At 33.9% G+C, this 17,793-nt stretch overlaps 1 protein-coding gene across 1 annotated transcript in view; it reads right to left on the bottom strand.

Annotated features, from left to right (window-relative positions):
- EMB1789 (CCCH-type zinc finger family protein) overlaps nucleotides 1–17,793 on the bottom strand; it is a 181,087-nt gene that overhangs the window by 119,407 nt on the left and 43,887 nt on the right. The window contains exons 2-3 of the mRNA XM_089800015.1: nucleotides 9,904–9,993; nucleotides 8,119–8,187 (exon numbers count right to left, since the gene is read on the bottom strand). Coding sequence (XP_089656141.1) covers nucleotides 8,119–8,187; nucleotides 9,904–9,993 — 159 coding nt within the window. The remainder of the gene's footprint in view (nucleotides 1–8,118; nucleotides 8,188–9,903; nucleotides 9,994–17,793) is intronic.

Genomic DNA, 17,793 nt, shown 5'->3' with positions numbered 1-17,793 from the left:
AAAGGGATAAGTATTCTATGATTCATGAATATTGATCATAAATTTTTGTTATATCACTAGGGAATAGTGTATGCTTTTAGCATTGATCTCTACATTTCTCTTCATGATAAGTTGATTCTATGAATAATTATTAATCTCTCTTGATTGCAAGACGCATAGCAAAGCAATGGGATGATGTGAAATTACATGCAGATTGTAGAAATAAACATGGGAATGCTGCTTGCATTCGTGGGACTGAATTGATGATACATATTTTCATTAAAGAGAAAGACTATATACAAATGATATTCAAGGGGGGACTATTCAGGTGCAGAAATCAGATTCAGAGGGAGAATGCCTAATTCTTTGCATGCTTGTGTGGCAGGGTAATTGCTAAAGTTCCTTGTTTGGTCAACTTTGAAACAGCTCTCTTATTGTGATAATCAAAGCAGTGAGAATGTTGCTCCCACTGAGAGGGAGTCTTTGTTGAGAGAGAATCTTAGCCATTCTTATACATGTTGTTAATGAGTTCTTCTCTTCAAGAGAAGTTTGAGGTGAAATCCCTTATTAATAAGCTCTTCTATGCAAGAGAAGTTTGAGGTAAGCTCTCTTGTACATGAGTTTGTGAGAAGTTCGAGGTGAAATCCCTTGTTAATGAGTTTTTCTCAACAAGAGAGGATTGAGATGAAAACCCTCGTTCCACCCTCTGCGAGTAGGTATGGTGGATCCACCTTCTACATGTAGGCATGGTGAATATGCATTCTTCTCTAGAATAATTCTGAGGTGAAAGCTCTCATTCCACCCTCTGCAAGTAGGTTATGTATGAGACTCCATGACTTACTTTTTCAATTTATTCACCCTTTGGAAGTAGCCATGGTGATTTTCATGTTAAGATGTCTATATCATGTCAAAAAATCTCTATTATTTAATAAAAGATTTTTTTGAGTGTGGCTGGGTTTTTTCTCTCAAGTTGGAGGGTTTTCCTAGGATACATTGTTGTGTCTCTATGTGCCTGACAAGACTTCATTTTGTTTATTGTTGTTTATCTTTCTTTCGAGGCAAAACATTAACAAAGACATCTATCTCATCTGAATGTATATATTTTAATCGTATATAATTTGTTAGAAGTAGAACTTTAACTTAATCAGCATATGTTATACATACCTGGACACTGCTATTTTTCTGTTACCACAGTTGTACTCAATGTGCATAGGCTTTCTTACCAGCCGACTCCTTTACTATTTATTTCTTTTATGTGGTGTCATTCAGATTGTAATACCTTTATATCTTCTTTTCTTTCGTTCAGATTGTTCGATGCTGATATTTTTCTATTCTCTTTTGACTGTTGACCGTGTGTACATTCATCCTTTGTGATCTGCTGATTTGAAGATGTGCAAGTGTTGACTGGGTACATCACACTTCTCTATTATTAAAGATCTTTTTCCTTTTTGATGTTCGATCCTGGTTGAATTTAGTATTTATACGAATATTTCTAAAGGAGATGGCAGCCTTTGGACATGAATAAGTCACACCTTTTCGGCCATGTAAACATATAGATGGCCCCATTCGTATTTATATTTAAATGTTTAGTGTATAGTATAGTATATATTTTATTAATATATAATGTCGATCTGATTCTGCAGGTACTTGTATGCTTGTAATGATACTTTCACTGCAGTTGGATATACTCATATATATATATAAAAGGAAGAGGCATGACTCTGAAGAGTCATGTCTCTATGTGGTCTAAAGGCCACGTAAGGATATGCCTCTTCGGAGGCATGTTTAGTTAACAAGAAACGGTTCCAACAGAGTTTGTAAACTGCCCGATAACAACACAATATTAAATCAATGCCAAGGCACGGGTGTTGAATACCCAACTTAAGTAAAGTAACCTTGACTCGGGTGATATTAATATCACCAGTTGTGAGCAGTATAACACCTGACAATAACATCAGTTGGTGGAATTGTGAAACCTGCCAATGGCATCAAACACAGGTAATATGAAACCCGATAATGGCAATGATATCAATTACAAGTAATATGACCAATTAAGTTGGTCCATCATCATGCACTTATTCTGTCAAAACTTCATATACATAACAGAGATGTATGTACACGTACATGTATGCATAAATCAGTATGAATACATGTACGTGTATATATGTCTCTGTAATGTATATCAGACAGTGGTGCATAGTTATATCTTTGTGATGTAGCTATCAGAACACAAATTGCTTATATCTCTGAAATGTAACTACAAATAATAACATCATAGAAGATTCAGATTTTGCTTCTCCTGACACTAAACATCAACACTCCCTCTTTAGCTGGGAGAAGAAAAAACATTAGTCAGAGCCATCTAATAAGCAATACTGCATGAACAGTAAATGATCTCTACTTGCACTTAAGCAATGTCTAGAGATAACACATATAATCTCTACTTGCACTTAAGCAATGTCTAGAGAAAAAGGCTAAGAATAATCTCTACTTGCACTTAAGCAATGTCTAGAGAAGCCCCAAAAAATAATCTCTACTTGCACTTAAGCAATGTCTAGAGAAGCCCAAAAATAATCTCTACTTGCACTTAAGCAATATCTAGAGAAGCCCAAAAAAATCTCTACTTGCACTTAAGCAATGTCTAGAGAAGCCCAAAAATAATCAACTATTTACAAGATCGTCACCTTGTAAATAATTTTTCATCACTGAATATGTACATGAAAGATCGTCACCTTTCATTACATATGAAATAATAACTACAGGAAGTAAATGAACAACTCTTTTATTTCAAAAAAATTTCATTACAAATAATCATACCAAGTCTTTCCTTGAAATATTTCAATTTTACTTTAGCAAGAGGTTTGGTAAGGATATCAGCCGTTTGATCATTTGTACATATATATTCCAATTGAATGACTCCTCGATTGACCATATCTCTAATGTAATGAAATGGAATTTCAATGTGTTTAGAGCGATTGTGAAACACAAGGTTAGAAGAAAGTTTGATACAACTTTGATTATCACAATAGATCACGGTGGGCTTCAAAGGTCTTTTGAAGAGATCAGAGAGCAACTTTGGAGCCATACCACTTCTCTGGCACATAGGGAAGATGTAATGTACTTGGCTTCAGTAGAACTCAAGGCCACAGAAGTTTGTTTCCGACTAGTCCAAGAGATCATTCCAGATCCAAGACTGAAACAGTATCCTGAAGTACTCTTGCGCTCAATAGAACTTCCAGCCCAATCAGAATCTGAGTATCCAGAGAGCTCAAGATTAACTTTGTCATATTTGATTCCTATTCCAATAGTACCTTTTAGATACCTCATTATGTATTTAGCTGCTTGCAAATGTATCTTCTTAGGTGTGCACATGAACTGACTCGAGTTGCATAACAAATGTCAGGACGAGTATTAACCAGGTACAATAAGGATTCAATAATCTGTCTGTAATAAGTAGGATCCACATTTTCAGATTCATTCATATCATCTTTTAATTTGTGTAAGTTTATCTCCATAGGTGTAGCAGCTAGTTTGCATTCCATCATACCAAACTTGGTTAATATGTCAATTGTGTATTTTCCTTGATTTAGTATAATACAGTTGTCTAGCTGCCAGATTTCTAATCCCAAAAAAAAGTGAAGTAACCCTAGATCCTTCATTACAAATTCAGCAGAGAAATCTTGTTTACATTTTTCTATCATGTGTTCATCACCTGTGATTAGTAAATCGTCAACATATAATACAAAGATAACCATATCATCACCTTCTGTTTTGAAGTATAGATTAGGATCGGCTTCATTCTTGGCAAATCCTAATTTTAGTAAATAATTATCTATTCTTTCATACTATGCTCTAGGAGCCTATTTAAGGCCATAAAGTGCCTTCTTTAGTTTACAAAAATGAGTTTGGCGATCAAAGATATTGAACCCTTTTGGCTGTTCAACATAAACTTCTTCAATATTTCCACTGAGAAACATTGTTTTGACATCCATTTGATGTATTTTCCATCCTTTAGATGCATCAATAACTAGGATTGTTCTGATTGAAGTATATCTGGCAACAAGGGCAAAAGTCTCATCATAATCGATGCCTTCCTTTTGAGAGAAACCTCGGGCTACGAATCTTGCTTTGTATTTTTCAATACTTCCATCTACAGCATGTTTAATTTTGAACAACCATTTAGAAAAAACAACAAATTTGTTTTTAGGTCTTGGTACAATGTCTCACACATCATTTTTCAATATTGAATTATATTCCTCAATCATGGCTTCCTTCCAAGATTGATGTGAGAGTGCTTCCTTAACATTGTTAGGTTCAGATTTAATGAGTTCAGATAATAGAGCAACATAACAGAATTGATTTCTAGTTCTTTTGCTTTCCTGAATTACATCATCTGGTTCAACTTGATTTTTGGCTAACATCTTTCTGGCCCAAAGAGGTCTCTTCTTATTGGTATGGTTGATGTTTTCAGATTCAGTATGATTTGACATGGAAGAGATGTTAGAATTTTCCACCCTCTCAATTTCAGTAGCTTGATCTTCTTCTGAGATGGATTCATCACTATTACTAAAAATGTTGAAGGCAGTGTCTTCTTCAAATATGACATCTCTACTGATCTCAATTGTTCTTTGTCCAGGAATGTAGATTTTGTACCCTTTTGAAGTTTCACCATAACCAATGAAAATCCCCTTTTTCCCAGAAGGCTCTAATTTGGTTCTCTTTTCTTTTGGGATGTGAATGTAGACTGGACATCTAAATATTCTTAGATGACTTAAATCTGGTTTAACTCTGGTAAATGCTTCTTTAGGAGTAGTTTTTTCCAATATAGAGTGAGGACAACGATTTTGAATGTAGACAGTTGTATTGCTTCAGCCCAAAAAGAGTAATGAAGGTTTTGATCATGTAGCATGGCCCTGATTGACTCAACAATGGATTTTTTTTTTTTTCAGCTATTCCATTCTATTGAGGATTATAAGGTACAGAATACTCCCTCTTAATCCCAACAGAAATACAAAAGTTTTTTAAAATATCAGAAGTGAATTCACCCCCATTATCAGACCTAAGGATTTTGATCTTATGTTCTGATTGATTTTCAACTAGGGCTTTAAAATCTTTAAACTTGGATAAGACTTCAGAAGACTCCTTTTGTTTTAGAAAATAAATCCAAGTTCTCCTAGAGTAGTCATCAATGAAAATTACATAGAATTGACATCCATTTAGAGAGGGAACTGACATAGGACCACAAAGATCTGTATGAATCAACTCAAGTATGTTTTTAGATTTATGAACACTATTGGGAAAAGAGTGTTTAGTGTTTTTCCCTAAGGCACACCCTTTACAGATACTTGAGTGATCTGATTTAAGATTTGGAAGACCTTTTACAAATTTACTTATAGATGCTAAGGCTTGAAAATTAAGGTGACCTAATCTTCTATGCCAAATTTCAATGGAGTTTGTTTTATCTTTACTAAGAGTTAAGTTTATCTTTGGGTTTTGATAATTACATAGTTTATAAAGGCTTCCATCTCTAACCCCTATGGTTATGGCTTTCTTGATAGATGAGTTCTTAGTCCAGGATAGAGCTTTATCTCCTTGAAATGCAATGTGGTACCCTTGATCAGCAAGTGCAAAGATGGAGACAAGATTTCTTTTGATTCCTGGCACATAAAGGACGTTCTTTAATTAAAGAGTGATATCAGAATTTAGTTGAATAGAACAAGTACCAATGCCTTTAATTGGATTAGAGGAGTTGTCTCCAATAGTAACTTCTTCTGATTCATGATTTGAGAGAGTCTCAAACTTATCTTTAAATCCGAAAATATGACGAAAAGCTCCACTGTCTATGATCCAGGTGTTGTGATTAGAGCTTAACTCACTTGAGAGAGCTACTATAAATGCATAATTCTCTTTGTCTGTATTCTCATTATTCTCTTTTTTAACTTCTGCCAACGCTGCTTGAATTTTCTATTTTTCAGGACACACATAGTAGGAATGACCAAGCTTATCGCATTTAAAACATCTTACTTTGGACCAATCTCTATGTTTGTGAGATTTATGATTTTTATTGTTTTCCTTCTTGTTGTGTTTGAACTTTCTTTTCTTATTTGATTTGGAATACAAAGCTTGGATGTCATTATCTTGATTTGAAATTAAACCTTTGGATGCTAATCTGGACTCCTCTTGAGTGCATTCATTCTTTAGTTGATCAAATTTTAGAAGTTCAGGACGAGAGCTTAAACCTCTTATGAAAGTTTCCCATGATAGTGGAAGTCCTGTAAGGGAAATCATACTTAATTCCTTATCATCTATTTGATTTTGCATAGTAGCCAGTTGATCCTTTAATTCAGTAATTCTAAGGAAGTAAGATGTAATGGATTCTCCATTTTTCATTTTTATGTAAAGTAGATCTTGTTTCAAAGTGAGCAATCTACTTGTATTATTAATTCCAAATGTACTTTGAATTGTAGAGAACATATCGAATGCAGTTTTGATATTTGCTATAGAAGAAAGTATATGATCTTTAACTGAATCTATGATTATTTTCATTGCCTTATTATTGTGCCTTTTCCATGTTGCTTTCTCAGATTCATTTTCAGGCATAGGTAAATTAGTTTCAATGTGATTTTCTAATTCCATCTCTCTTAGAATTATTAAAAGCCGGGTTTTCCAAGATGAAAAATTTGAAGCTCCATCTAATCTATCTTCAATTCTTACATGATTCACCATCTTGATGCCTTTTAAAAAAATTATTTTCCTTTTAAATTAGACTCAGAATTTAATATTTGCAATGGTTTTCTTATCAGTGCAGCTCTGATACCATCTTAAAAGTAAAGGATCTCTGATAGATAAACAATTACAAATATGTGTCTTATAAATTCAGAATCAAATAAGCAGAATAACTTTACTTATCTTCTTTGTATTTGTAGCACGTTCTTGAACTCTTCCTTCTTCAGCAATGAACACTTTACTAGATCACTGTAAGATAGATATTGTAAATAGCAATAGCAATGATATAATGTCGATCTGATTCTACAGGTACTTGTATGCTTGTAATGATACTTTCACTGCAATCGGATATACTCATATATATATAAAAGGAAGAGGCATGACTCCGAAGAGTCATGTCTCTACATGGCCTAAAGGCCACGTAGGGACATGCCTCTTCGGAGGCATGTTTAGTTAACAAGTAACGGTTCCAACAGAGTTTGTAAACTGCCCGATAACAACACAATATTAAATCAATGCCAAGGCACGGGTGTTGAATACTCGACTTGAGTAAAGTAACCTTGACTCGGGTGATATTAATATCACCAGTTGTGAGCAGTATAACACCCGACAATAACATCAGTCGGTGGAAATATGAAACCCGACAATAGCATCAGTCTGTGGATTTATGAAACCCGGCAATGGCATCAAACATGGGTAATATGAAACCTAATAATGGCAATGATATCAATTACAAGTAATACGACCAATTAAGTTGGTCCATCATCATGCACTTATTCTGTCAAAACTTCATATACATAACAGAGATGTATGTACACATACATGTATGCATAAATCAGTATGAATACATGTATATATATATATATATATATATATATATATATATATATATATATATATATGTCTCTGTAATGTATATCAGACAGTGGTGCATAGTTATATCTTTGTGATGTAGATCAGAACACAAATTGCTTATATCTCTGAAATGTAACTGCAAATAATAACATCATAGAAGATTCAGATTTTGCTTCTCCTGACACTAAACATCAACACTTTTACTATTATTTTAATTGTTAATTTAATAATAAATTATTTTATAATTTATTATTATTAACTTATTTTTATTCTATTAGTAAATCCTAATCTCGGAAGTGGGCATTAAAGATCACAATCATATTGTTTAGCATAAAAGGTTTCCTTGTTCCAAAAAGGGTAGAATATCAATATTTTATTCTCTGTGGTGGAGTGGTCACAAAACTCTCATCAACGAGACTATGGTTACTAAAAACAGTATCAAGAAAAGAAGTATCTAAGCCATGGCAGTTTTGTATCTCTCATCCATATTCACCCAGTATAAAGCAAACATGTAATGTTTTGCAAAGACAATTCAAATATTTCTAACAAACAACCCACTTTTTTTTTCAATTTTCTTTCTGCTGTCAAAGGACCTCGCTTAGCCTTCTTACTGCCACCTTCCTCTGCCTGGGCATAAAAAGATATATAACTGAATATTAGTCCCAATGTCTTGCAGTATCTAATCAAGGATAGAGAAAAGATCAAAAAATTCAAGAACTGGATTTTTCTCAATGATTGTATTCTACAAAGGAAATAAAGCATGGCAAAACTGAGCATACCTAAAAGGTGGCTGCTTGTTATTATATTTATAAAGCACTTATTCATGTTAGATTAGTAAGTCCATATCCACAGTTAAAAATAACAATATCAAATGTCCAAAGTACTACGTTATCCATTCCAAAAGCCACACTAATTCACATAATTCAGCTTTCAGATGAACATCTACGCTAAAAAAACAAATATAGAAATGCAATACTAGTCCTCAAGAATTTTGACAAAATATTTAGTTAGAATAATTGCATCATCAAGTGAAACATATTGAAGTGCTAAGAATGCAAGTACTAGCAATATAGCATAGAGCTTTTCAGCTTGCTGTTTTTATTTCTACATGGACAGATTTTGTATCTTCAACAATAATCATTTCAATCAGTTTTTGTGATGCATTTGAGTTTTATCTTTATATTTTAAAAGCATCTGATCTATTCAATCACTCTAAAATCTTTCTTATGTTATACTGTTCCAGGAATCCTTTTTAGTTGTTGAGATTCACTATAATGGATATGAGGATCCAGTGTCATTGCAAAACATGTGTAACCATTTAATAACCTAATGGACGCCGATAGACTGATAACCATCATCGGCTGATATGATTCCCACACACACATAGGGAAGTGGTAATTGATAGGCTCACAAACATACTACCAATGGACAGATGTTCATGGGATAACTTATTTTCTAGAAAGAATTTAAACTACTTTGGGATGACAATGAAATTGCTAGTGAAATATACAGCACTAGGCAAGTAACACATTAGAGTGTTCCATGCTCAAAGAAAACACTAGGCATGGAAAACACTAGTCACATACTCAAAAAATTAATATGACATCTAGATTTGGCAAATTAAAAAAGAGTTGCTTCATCAAGGGTTTGATATCCGAAATGTCTTTTCAATTCTTTATGGTGTATATTTTAAGATGTAATATTTATGTAGTTTCAATTATGGATAGTGTATTTTTTTTGCATATATATGTAGTGTACACTGGAGCATGATCAGTTCATGGACAACTAGCCTGTTTTCTGAGTTTTCCTATAGGCTAATTGGTGATCAAAGGAGAACTCCAAAATTCTTGGAGAACATAGGATTAGTCTACCGGAGGTTATTCATGGTATTAAGTTCACTTGGTCTTGTAGAGCCTCTTGACGCTTTCAGAATTGACTTCTGGCCTTTTGGGAGCTCGCCAAACAGTTTCGAGAAGTATACTGTTTTCAGACAATTGTTCAGTTGCTTCATTTCATCATCCTAAATCTTCAATGACATATTACCATAATCAAAATTCCGTTTTTATGTTATCTTGATGATTGTAACAACTTGCTCAATTTATTGAGTTGTTAAATAATTATTATTAAGTTATCTAAAGATGAAAATATTAAACCAGCAACATATGATAAGAAAATAACTCCTCTTTTACATAAAAGAATATAGATTTGCCTCCAGGAAATTACATAGGATGTATTTACTTCTAATCTTGCCCATTTTAGCACCAAAAGGCAAAAGTGTCAAATGTTACACAGAATGTTAGAAAAATTTATTATAAATTACTCAAAGCGTAAAATGTTCAGTACCTTTGTATCACGAAGTACATCATCCACTGTCTGAGTTGTCCAAAGTCCAATTTCACCTTCAAGAAATGAGGATAGAGTAAAATTACCATTCTGCAAAATGAATAAGTTAGATAAGATAATGGGTCCTGGAAAAAAAGAATACATTACTGCAAAAGAAACAAACTGATTGCCAACACCACTTGGGTCATGAATTTTAATTTAGAAAATAAAGCCAATGTGCAACAGAGGTGTAATCTTGCCATTCTGCAATGATGGACAAATTAGATAATATAATAGATCCTAGACAAAAGAAGTACACAGCTGCAAAAGAAACACCTGGGTTGCCTAGTTTATCCCTACACAACTGTTTGTTTGGTGGTTTATGCTATATATGTCAAAATGCAACAGAAGGAATAATTTGATACAAAGCACAATAACAAGACAGAGAGATGGCAAGGCAGCCGGAGATGCATTTTTAAGATGACTGGAATGGATGGTGTTGGTTCCTCATTTCTATGTCTCTTTTCACTGTTTTGTTCCCAATTTGTGTATTTGACGCTATTCACAATTTTAATCAATCTGAGAAATCTGTAGTATCATCCCATGTGATTATATCGTCCAAGGATGCTCATTTAAAGCATTTTATTCTTAAAATCCTTACTAAATTTTGTTCGGGGGTACCTTATGGTCAATTTCTTCTAATATGACCCTTTGCTATGTCATAAGGGAACATTTTCAAATTTCAGACTTGCTCATGCCAACGTGGCTTTCCTCCAAAACCTCATCAAGTTTGGGATTTTAGACTTGATCATCCCAACATGTCTTTCCTCCAGACCTCACTTTTCCTTCAATTTCAAGGTTTCGGACTTACTCATTCCACCATCTGAACACACCTTGTAATGTCCCCATATTTGTTTTCCTGTTGGACCCGAGTATGTCAGCTTTATCATATTTTAGTTCCATAATCTCACTGCTTGTGTAGGAAAATAAATAAAAATTGAAGTTGTACGAGACAAAACATTAAAAGAAAAATTCACTAATTTTATTTATATTAAGCTTGAGTGACTAAGTGCCAACATGTTTGGTCATTTTGGGAGCAATATAGATAATTAATTAAAATTTATTATTTCTGGAAGTTTTTTAGGAGCATTGTAAACGAAGGTTAATGTTTGCATTTGGAAGATACAGAAATTGGACAGCTTGTTTTTCTCTCTACACAGATTCTAAAATTTGTACCTTAGAGCCAAAGTTTGCCTGTGGAAAAAAAGCAACAAAGGTTTATGTCTATGGAGCTGAGAATGTAAACCCCTGTGCTTCACTGTAGCGGTTCCACAGAGGGATTGAAAAGGCATTTAGGGAGGAATATTCGTTGTTCGTTGGTGTATAAGAAGTTTTCAGATTTACAATTTGGTTTTAATCAATAGAACTTTTTTGAGTATTTTCATATTCATGACTGGAAGTCATTTCAGGTGAGTGAATTTGTTTTGTTTGCGAAGATCATTGAAAGTCTGAGCAAAAGCTGCTGGGTTTATTATTGAAGCCATGCCATATCATATCAAAGCAATATTTAATTTGTTTGGCATTGAATCTAATTATTTTGGTAGAGGTGATATGAGGGTGCAGAAAGAATACAAAAATTTGTTTGCATTTTAGTGCAAGACTAGAAAGGAAAAATGGGCCATGGAGTTTTTATATTTGGTGAGTTGTATCTCATTAGATCTGAAGTTGTGTGTGGCAGAAACTATTGGGTGATTTATGCAAATAAGAAGAATTTTAAAGGGGCAAAGATTGTCATCTCCGGTTCAAAGACAATAGGCATTGTGAGGAGGCAAATAAGAATCAATTTAATCTTCTATTGGAGTTGTTTTGTTAACAATTGTGGTCTTTCTTCCTGCTAAGGTGAGAGCAGGCTGGAATCAGTTTAGGCGATTTCTTTTATTTTGCAGGAGCTGTTGTTAAATAAGGGATGAGATATTGCTTTTTACTGACTGTCTGATATTATATGGGAGTGAACTCCATTTTGGTTTTGATTCTTCAGAGATGACCCCTGTTAACTAGGCGCTGTCTTTTAAAGCAAGTTGTGGTAACATTAGATAGCTTGAACAGTAACATACTGATTTACATTGGATCAAATAAAATAACAATTGTGTTGGATGACTTGATGCTGAATGGTGTGGGACCTTGTTGGGCAATATTACCAAGGGTGAGCTTCTTTAGTCAAGTCATGTTGCTTGGTTTGGCATGAGCTTTTCCCTACAGTTTGTGGTAGCCTTTACACCTCTGAGGTGTAGAGTATCATCATAATGGCTGACTATGTTGGTTACAAATCATTTGTATTGGTGAAGGATCTTCCGGTACAGTCCACCAAAAGGCACTAAAGAATAACATTAAGTTGGGCTATTGAATAATAAGAGTTTTTCTTTTCAGTGGTTTGGAAACATACATCCTTATGTTTCAATTAATATATTTCTCTCATCATTTCTGAGTGAAGGATATCTGGTTAAACTCCTGTCAAACAATGCACCATTATATGCAAATCTGAAACAATTACATTTTACTACCAAGCAAACTGTTTGCCGAAATTACCTGAGCAAAAGAAGTAAGAAATTGGGAAAGAAAACAGGGTGTTATTACATGCCTTTCCTCCAAACCATCCTTTTCCCTTCAATGATGGAATCTTGAACTGTGCAGGAAAGATGTGTTTTAACCTTCTTCCCCCTTAGGCATGTGAAGTATCAAAACTCTATCATTCAAACAAAAAAAATCTACCTATTTCCTGCACAACCCAAGATGCCATTAATGGTCTCAAAATGAACACAATTTGACAAATGAAGAGTCTTGAGTCTCAAATGCCCTTTACAAACTATGGGCCCCTTGATGTACAAAGGCATTTGGCTGCTGATATAAAGGTCATGATTTCAAGGGTATGGTCATGTGAAGGTGCTACAAACACACATGGGTTGCATATGAAAACACAAACAACCATGGTCTTACTCTGAAATGTTCTAATGATGTTGGAATACATATTTGCACGTTTTCAATGAGGAAAGGGGGTGGGAAGAAGAAATTGCAGCAAACTCCCAGATTTCAACTTCCAACTCTGGGTAATGATATGTTAGCATCGTAATGATCTAGGTTCATTCAAATTTGTAATGAAACTATTGTAACCTCTATCAAACAAGTCTACAGCTTGTAATCAACCCTGATTAATTGTCTTCACATGCACTGCATTCATCCAAGGGTGTGTCTTTGATTTGTTGAAAAAGAATTGGTAAATTAAATTATTTAAAAACATGAGTTTAAGCTCATATTAACAAATTACAATGAATAAGTTTCTATAAGAAACTGTTGATGTTTTTGTAGTTTCAGTCGGATAAATCTTATGAGACAAAAACTATTGAATATATATATATATATAAAATTTTGGAGAGATTAATATAATAATGATTCAAAAGATACTATGTATATATACAAATATACAAATACACACACACACACACACACATTGATTTATATTTATATACATAGTTATATAAATAATTGTTATTATATTAAATTCATAAATAATGAAACAGTGTGTTAATGAATAGAAATGTCCCATGAAGGGACATGTCTCTTCTTGTCTCATGCACAATATAAATCAAGAGAGACCACTGCCTTTGGAAAACACAAGTTACAGGCTGGGCTGTTACATTTGCAGCGATCCTCCTACCTTAACAGAAACTGACTGAAAACAAAATAAATAGAAACTAACCAACCAAACTGACGTAATCTAGTTTATTACATAGTTGACCATTAAGATTAAATAATTATTCTAACACCTTCCCTTAATGATCAATTTTTCAACTACAACAAGTTGCCCCCTGAATTTGACAAACTTATTCGGGATTAGAGACTTGGCGAGGATGTCTGTAGTCTAATCCTCTATCAGAACATACTATAGCTAAATTGTTTTGTCTTCTCCCAGATTGTGGATGTAATGACAATAAAACTCAACGTGCTTGGTACATTCATGAAAGGCCGGATTTTTGGCCAAATTGAGGACCCCTTGGTTATCAATGTAAAAGGAGGTTTTGCTTGTGACATCTGCATGTCAAAAAGCATCCTTCGAAGCAAAACTGCCTCACATGCCGCCTTGATTTTTCCTTGATATTCAGCAAAATAGCCACTACCTGTTGCTTCTTGCTGCTCCATTTTACAGCACTTGTGCTCAAACTGAATTCATACCCAAAAGTGGATTTTTGTCATCCATTGAACCTGTCCAATCTAATTCTATATAATCAATCAGATTTGGATCCTTGCAACTCCTATACAGAATGCCATAATCTGTAGTGTCTCTCACATATCTCAACACTCGCTTTGGCACAACCCAATGATCAGCTTTCGGGGTTGTCATAAACCAAGTAATATAACTCATGGCAGAACTGAATCAAGTCTAGTGGCAATTGTAACAACCACTTTTCCCAAGTCTAAATTAATAACTAACATATTGGAAGAAATATAGCTATTACTTCATTTTCATGGGAAGATAGTTAATCAGTTTTGTTCATATGAAAGATACTGACAGTTAAAATCAGTTAATCAAAATTTCTTAACTAAGAACTTAAAAAACCATCAATGAATTTACTATGCAAATTAAAATCCACATACCATGGAATTTGAGATCAAAATCAAACTAGGGATCCTTCCGCAACCACCTAGGTTAGTCCAACAATATCATATGACAACTAACATCCAAAACTGCTATATCAAAATCAAATGTCGATTATTATTAAATACCACTAAATTAAATTAAGGCATCACATATCACTGTATCAATTAGGGCATCGATTACAATTGGATCATTTAGGGCCTCAATTACCACTATATCACTTAGGGCTTCAATTACCACTGGATTAGCTAGGGCATCAAATACCACTGTATCAATTAGGGCATCAATTACCACTGTATCATTTAGGGCTTCAATTACCACTATATCACTTAGGGCTTCAATTACCACTGGATCATCTAGGGCATCAAATACCACTGTATCAATTAGGGCTTCAGATACCACTAATTCAATTAGGACTTCAGATACTACTGTATCATTTAGGGCTTCAAATACCATTGTATCATTCATTTCCTTCCGATTGCTTAACTGTGGCAGTAACTCAAGATTAGAAGCTATGCTCATGTTCGATATTCATATAAATGTAAAACAAACCATAAATCTATCTCTCACAATTAGGTGTAAAGTAACTGTAATAATGATAACTCAATTAATCTTACCTTAGTCTTGCAGATACATCATAAAAGTGATAATAACTATTTTCTGACAACAATTGAATGTATAGCTTATCCTTGTCTATTGTACGTCCGACAAATTGAGGAGAGGTGAAACATTGTCAAGGGCTTAACCACCCAACCTCGGACCTTAACTTATTCCCCACACAATCTCTAACGAAAAAGACCCTCCCTACCCAGAATTGGACTTGGAACATCTATCATCTACTAAGCATCCTGGTATTTAAACACACAATTTGACTTGACAACAGGAATTACAATAACAGGATTATGCCTGATATTATTCTAGATTTAATGTATCAAATCTGACTCTTATTTTTCTAAGTCATTGTAAACTCCATCTCACCTCTTCACCCTTTCCATGGCTATACAGTCGGTGAATCGTAGGTGCTCAGATCTCAGTGCAATCGGCTCTGTCTGATGATTCTTAACAAATACATGAATAACATATATGTTCTACCTTATCACAATTTGTGGTTTGAAAAGGATATTCTTAAAGATTGTAGAATTTATTGTTTTATTAATTAATTTAATCATATTTGATTTCTCTTCTACATTCTTGTGGATTCATTCCACCTCTTCACCATTTCATGGCTTCTTTGCCGGTGAATCCTAGGTGCCTGAAAGATTATGATCATTTTGTCTTATTTACACCTCTTCACCATTTCATGGCTTCATTGCCAGTGAATTCCTCAGTGTTTGTAAGATTATGAGCATTCTGTTATTATTTACACCTCTTCACCATTTCATAGCATCTTTGCCGGTGAATCCTAGGTGTTAGAGAATCTATAAGTATTCTGATCTTTGTTCGGAAATTATGACAGCATGGTTATTGATGTTGGTTCATATAATCATTTAAGTTTCTACAGCTACCATTCGAATTCATAAATGATGTTTAATCGCAAAGATATCCTATGAAGATCCTCAATGAACTCTATGTAATGCAAGAGACCAACAGCATGGTTTTGTAAATTAATCTCAATCTATCAATGCATAGCCGACTATAGTTGGATATTCTAATCAGAAAAGAAGGAAATACGAATGCATTTAATCATGACCTGAGATTGAACTTGAAGTTTGTCTGGGCGTGGCTTCTCCCATCCTTGGCCGGAACTCCTATTTGGCAATTTATTTCACCTGCTAGCTTTGAGACTTGGTTTGTGGAATGCAAACGCTAGCGGAGTAAGCAAGAGAACAGTAAATTACTAGTTGAGCAAACAGAAGAATGATTCGACTAGGAATGAAACTCGCAGCTTGAAATGATTCACAAGGCTTGAATGGAAAACGTATCAGACATGGAAGAGGGTGATCCTACCTCGGTCGATTCACGGCTTCTTAAAGGCTAGCCGAGACTCCTCGGCTTCTATCGGTTAAAAAGATTATAAACCATTCGATTTTAAAATGTTTAATTCGATTAAACAAAGAAGGGGAAAAGAAAAATCAAATGGTTGGAAGATAAAATTGGAAAGATTATTATCAATTTGAATTTCCAAGTATTAAATCAATTTATCATGCCAAGTGTTAATCGATTAAAAGAAAGAATATTAAAATGGAAAGAATAGAGTTGGAAGATTATAGTTCGAATATTATTATTATTATTTTATATTTATATAAGTACAAGTAAATATTTTAATGAGGTGACATCAATTTATTAAATTATAATAATACAATGATGCCATTTCATTTTTATATCTCTATGTACATATATAAATATTTATTATAATATTTTACTCAAAGATCAATTAAAATCCTTTGAGACACGATTTATATTTTAACTCAATTATTTTATGTTTCTCAAATTATTTATTTAAATAGCTCATGCAGGCCCCACAGATTTATCATGTTTCAAGTCGCTAGATCCTAAACCCATCTGCCCAGTGATGGTGATGCTCCTGTGCCTAATTCTTTTTTGACAATACTTCCACGCCTTCGACGTGTTTCCTACAAGGAAATTCTCCAAAATTAAATCATAACAAGTTATAAATAATCATAACAGCTAGCTGCCTTTTCAATTCCATGAATCCGTGATATCAACTAGCATGTTATCTTCACATGAAATTATAAAGACTAACCATTTTATCATTTCACAAGATTATAACCAATTTAACTATCCACTAACTTCATGCGAACCTCAATGGCTATATTTCAAATTAGGTCAAAAATTGGGATGTAACAGCAATAAGGTAGATGAGGCTACTCACTAGTTACCTAATGTTGTTTCATTCACTTCAAGTGAATCAGATTTGGCTGACAAATTCAGCCTCTTTTTCATAGGTGTGGAGGTAGGTTTGCAATCCTGCATCCGAAACATGTTGGGCAAATGTCTAGCACAGTCAGATTGGGAGATAAAAAATACTAAAAACTGTCTACCAAACCTCAATACCCAAGCAATGATAGAAAAGCCCCAAATTTGTCATGTCAAAAGCCTGGTCTAAATCCTATTTGATTGATGAAATCAAGTGTGTTGAACTGCCAATAATGATCAAGTCATGAAACATAGACAACAAGAAAAACATCATCATCGCCAAAGTATTTGACATATAGATTATTGTCAGAAGGGATGCATTGAAATCCATGATCAACCAAGTATTGATCAATCTTGATGTACCATGCTTGAGGAGCCTATTT

Source organism: Cupressus sempervirens, chromosome 9 (genome assembly GCF_028749045.1).
Source record: "Cupressus sempervirens isolate cs-2001-9-10 chromosome 9, ASM2874904v1, whole genome shotgun sequence".
NCBI lineage: Eukaryota > Viridiplantae > Streptophyta > Pinopsida > Cupressales > Cupressaceae > Cupressus > Cupressus sempervirens.
The sequence above is the reverse complement of the archived record's forward strand: the minus strand, read 5'-3'. Positions and strand labels throughout refer to the sequence as shown.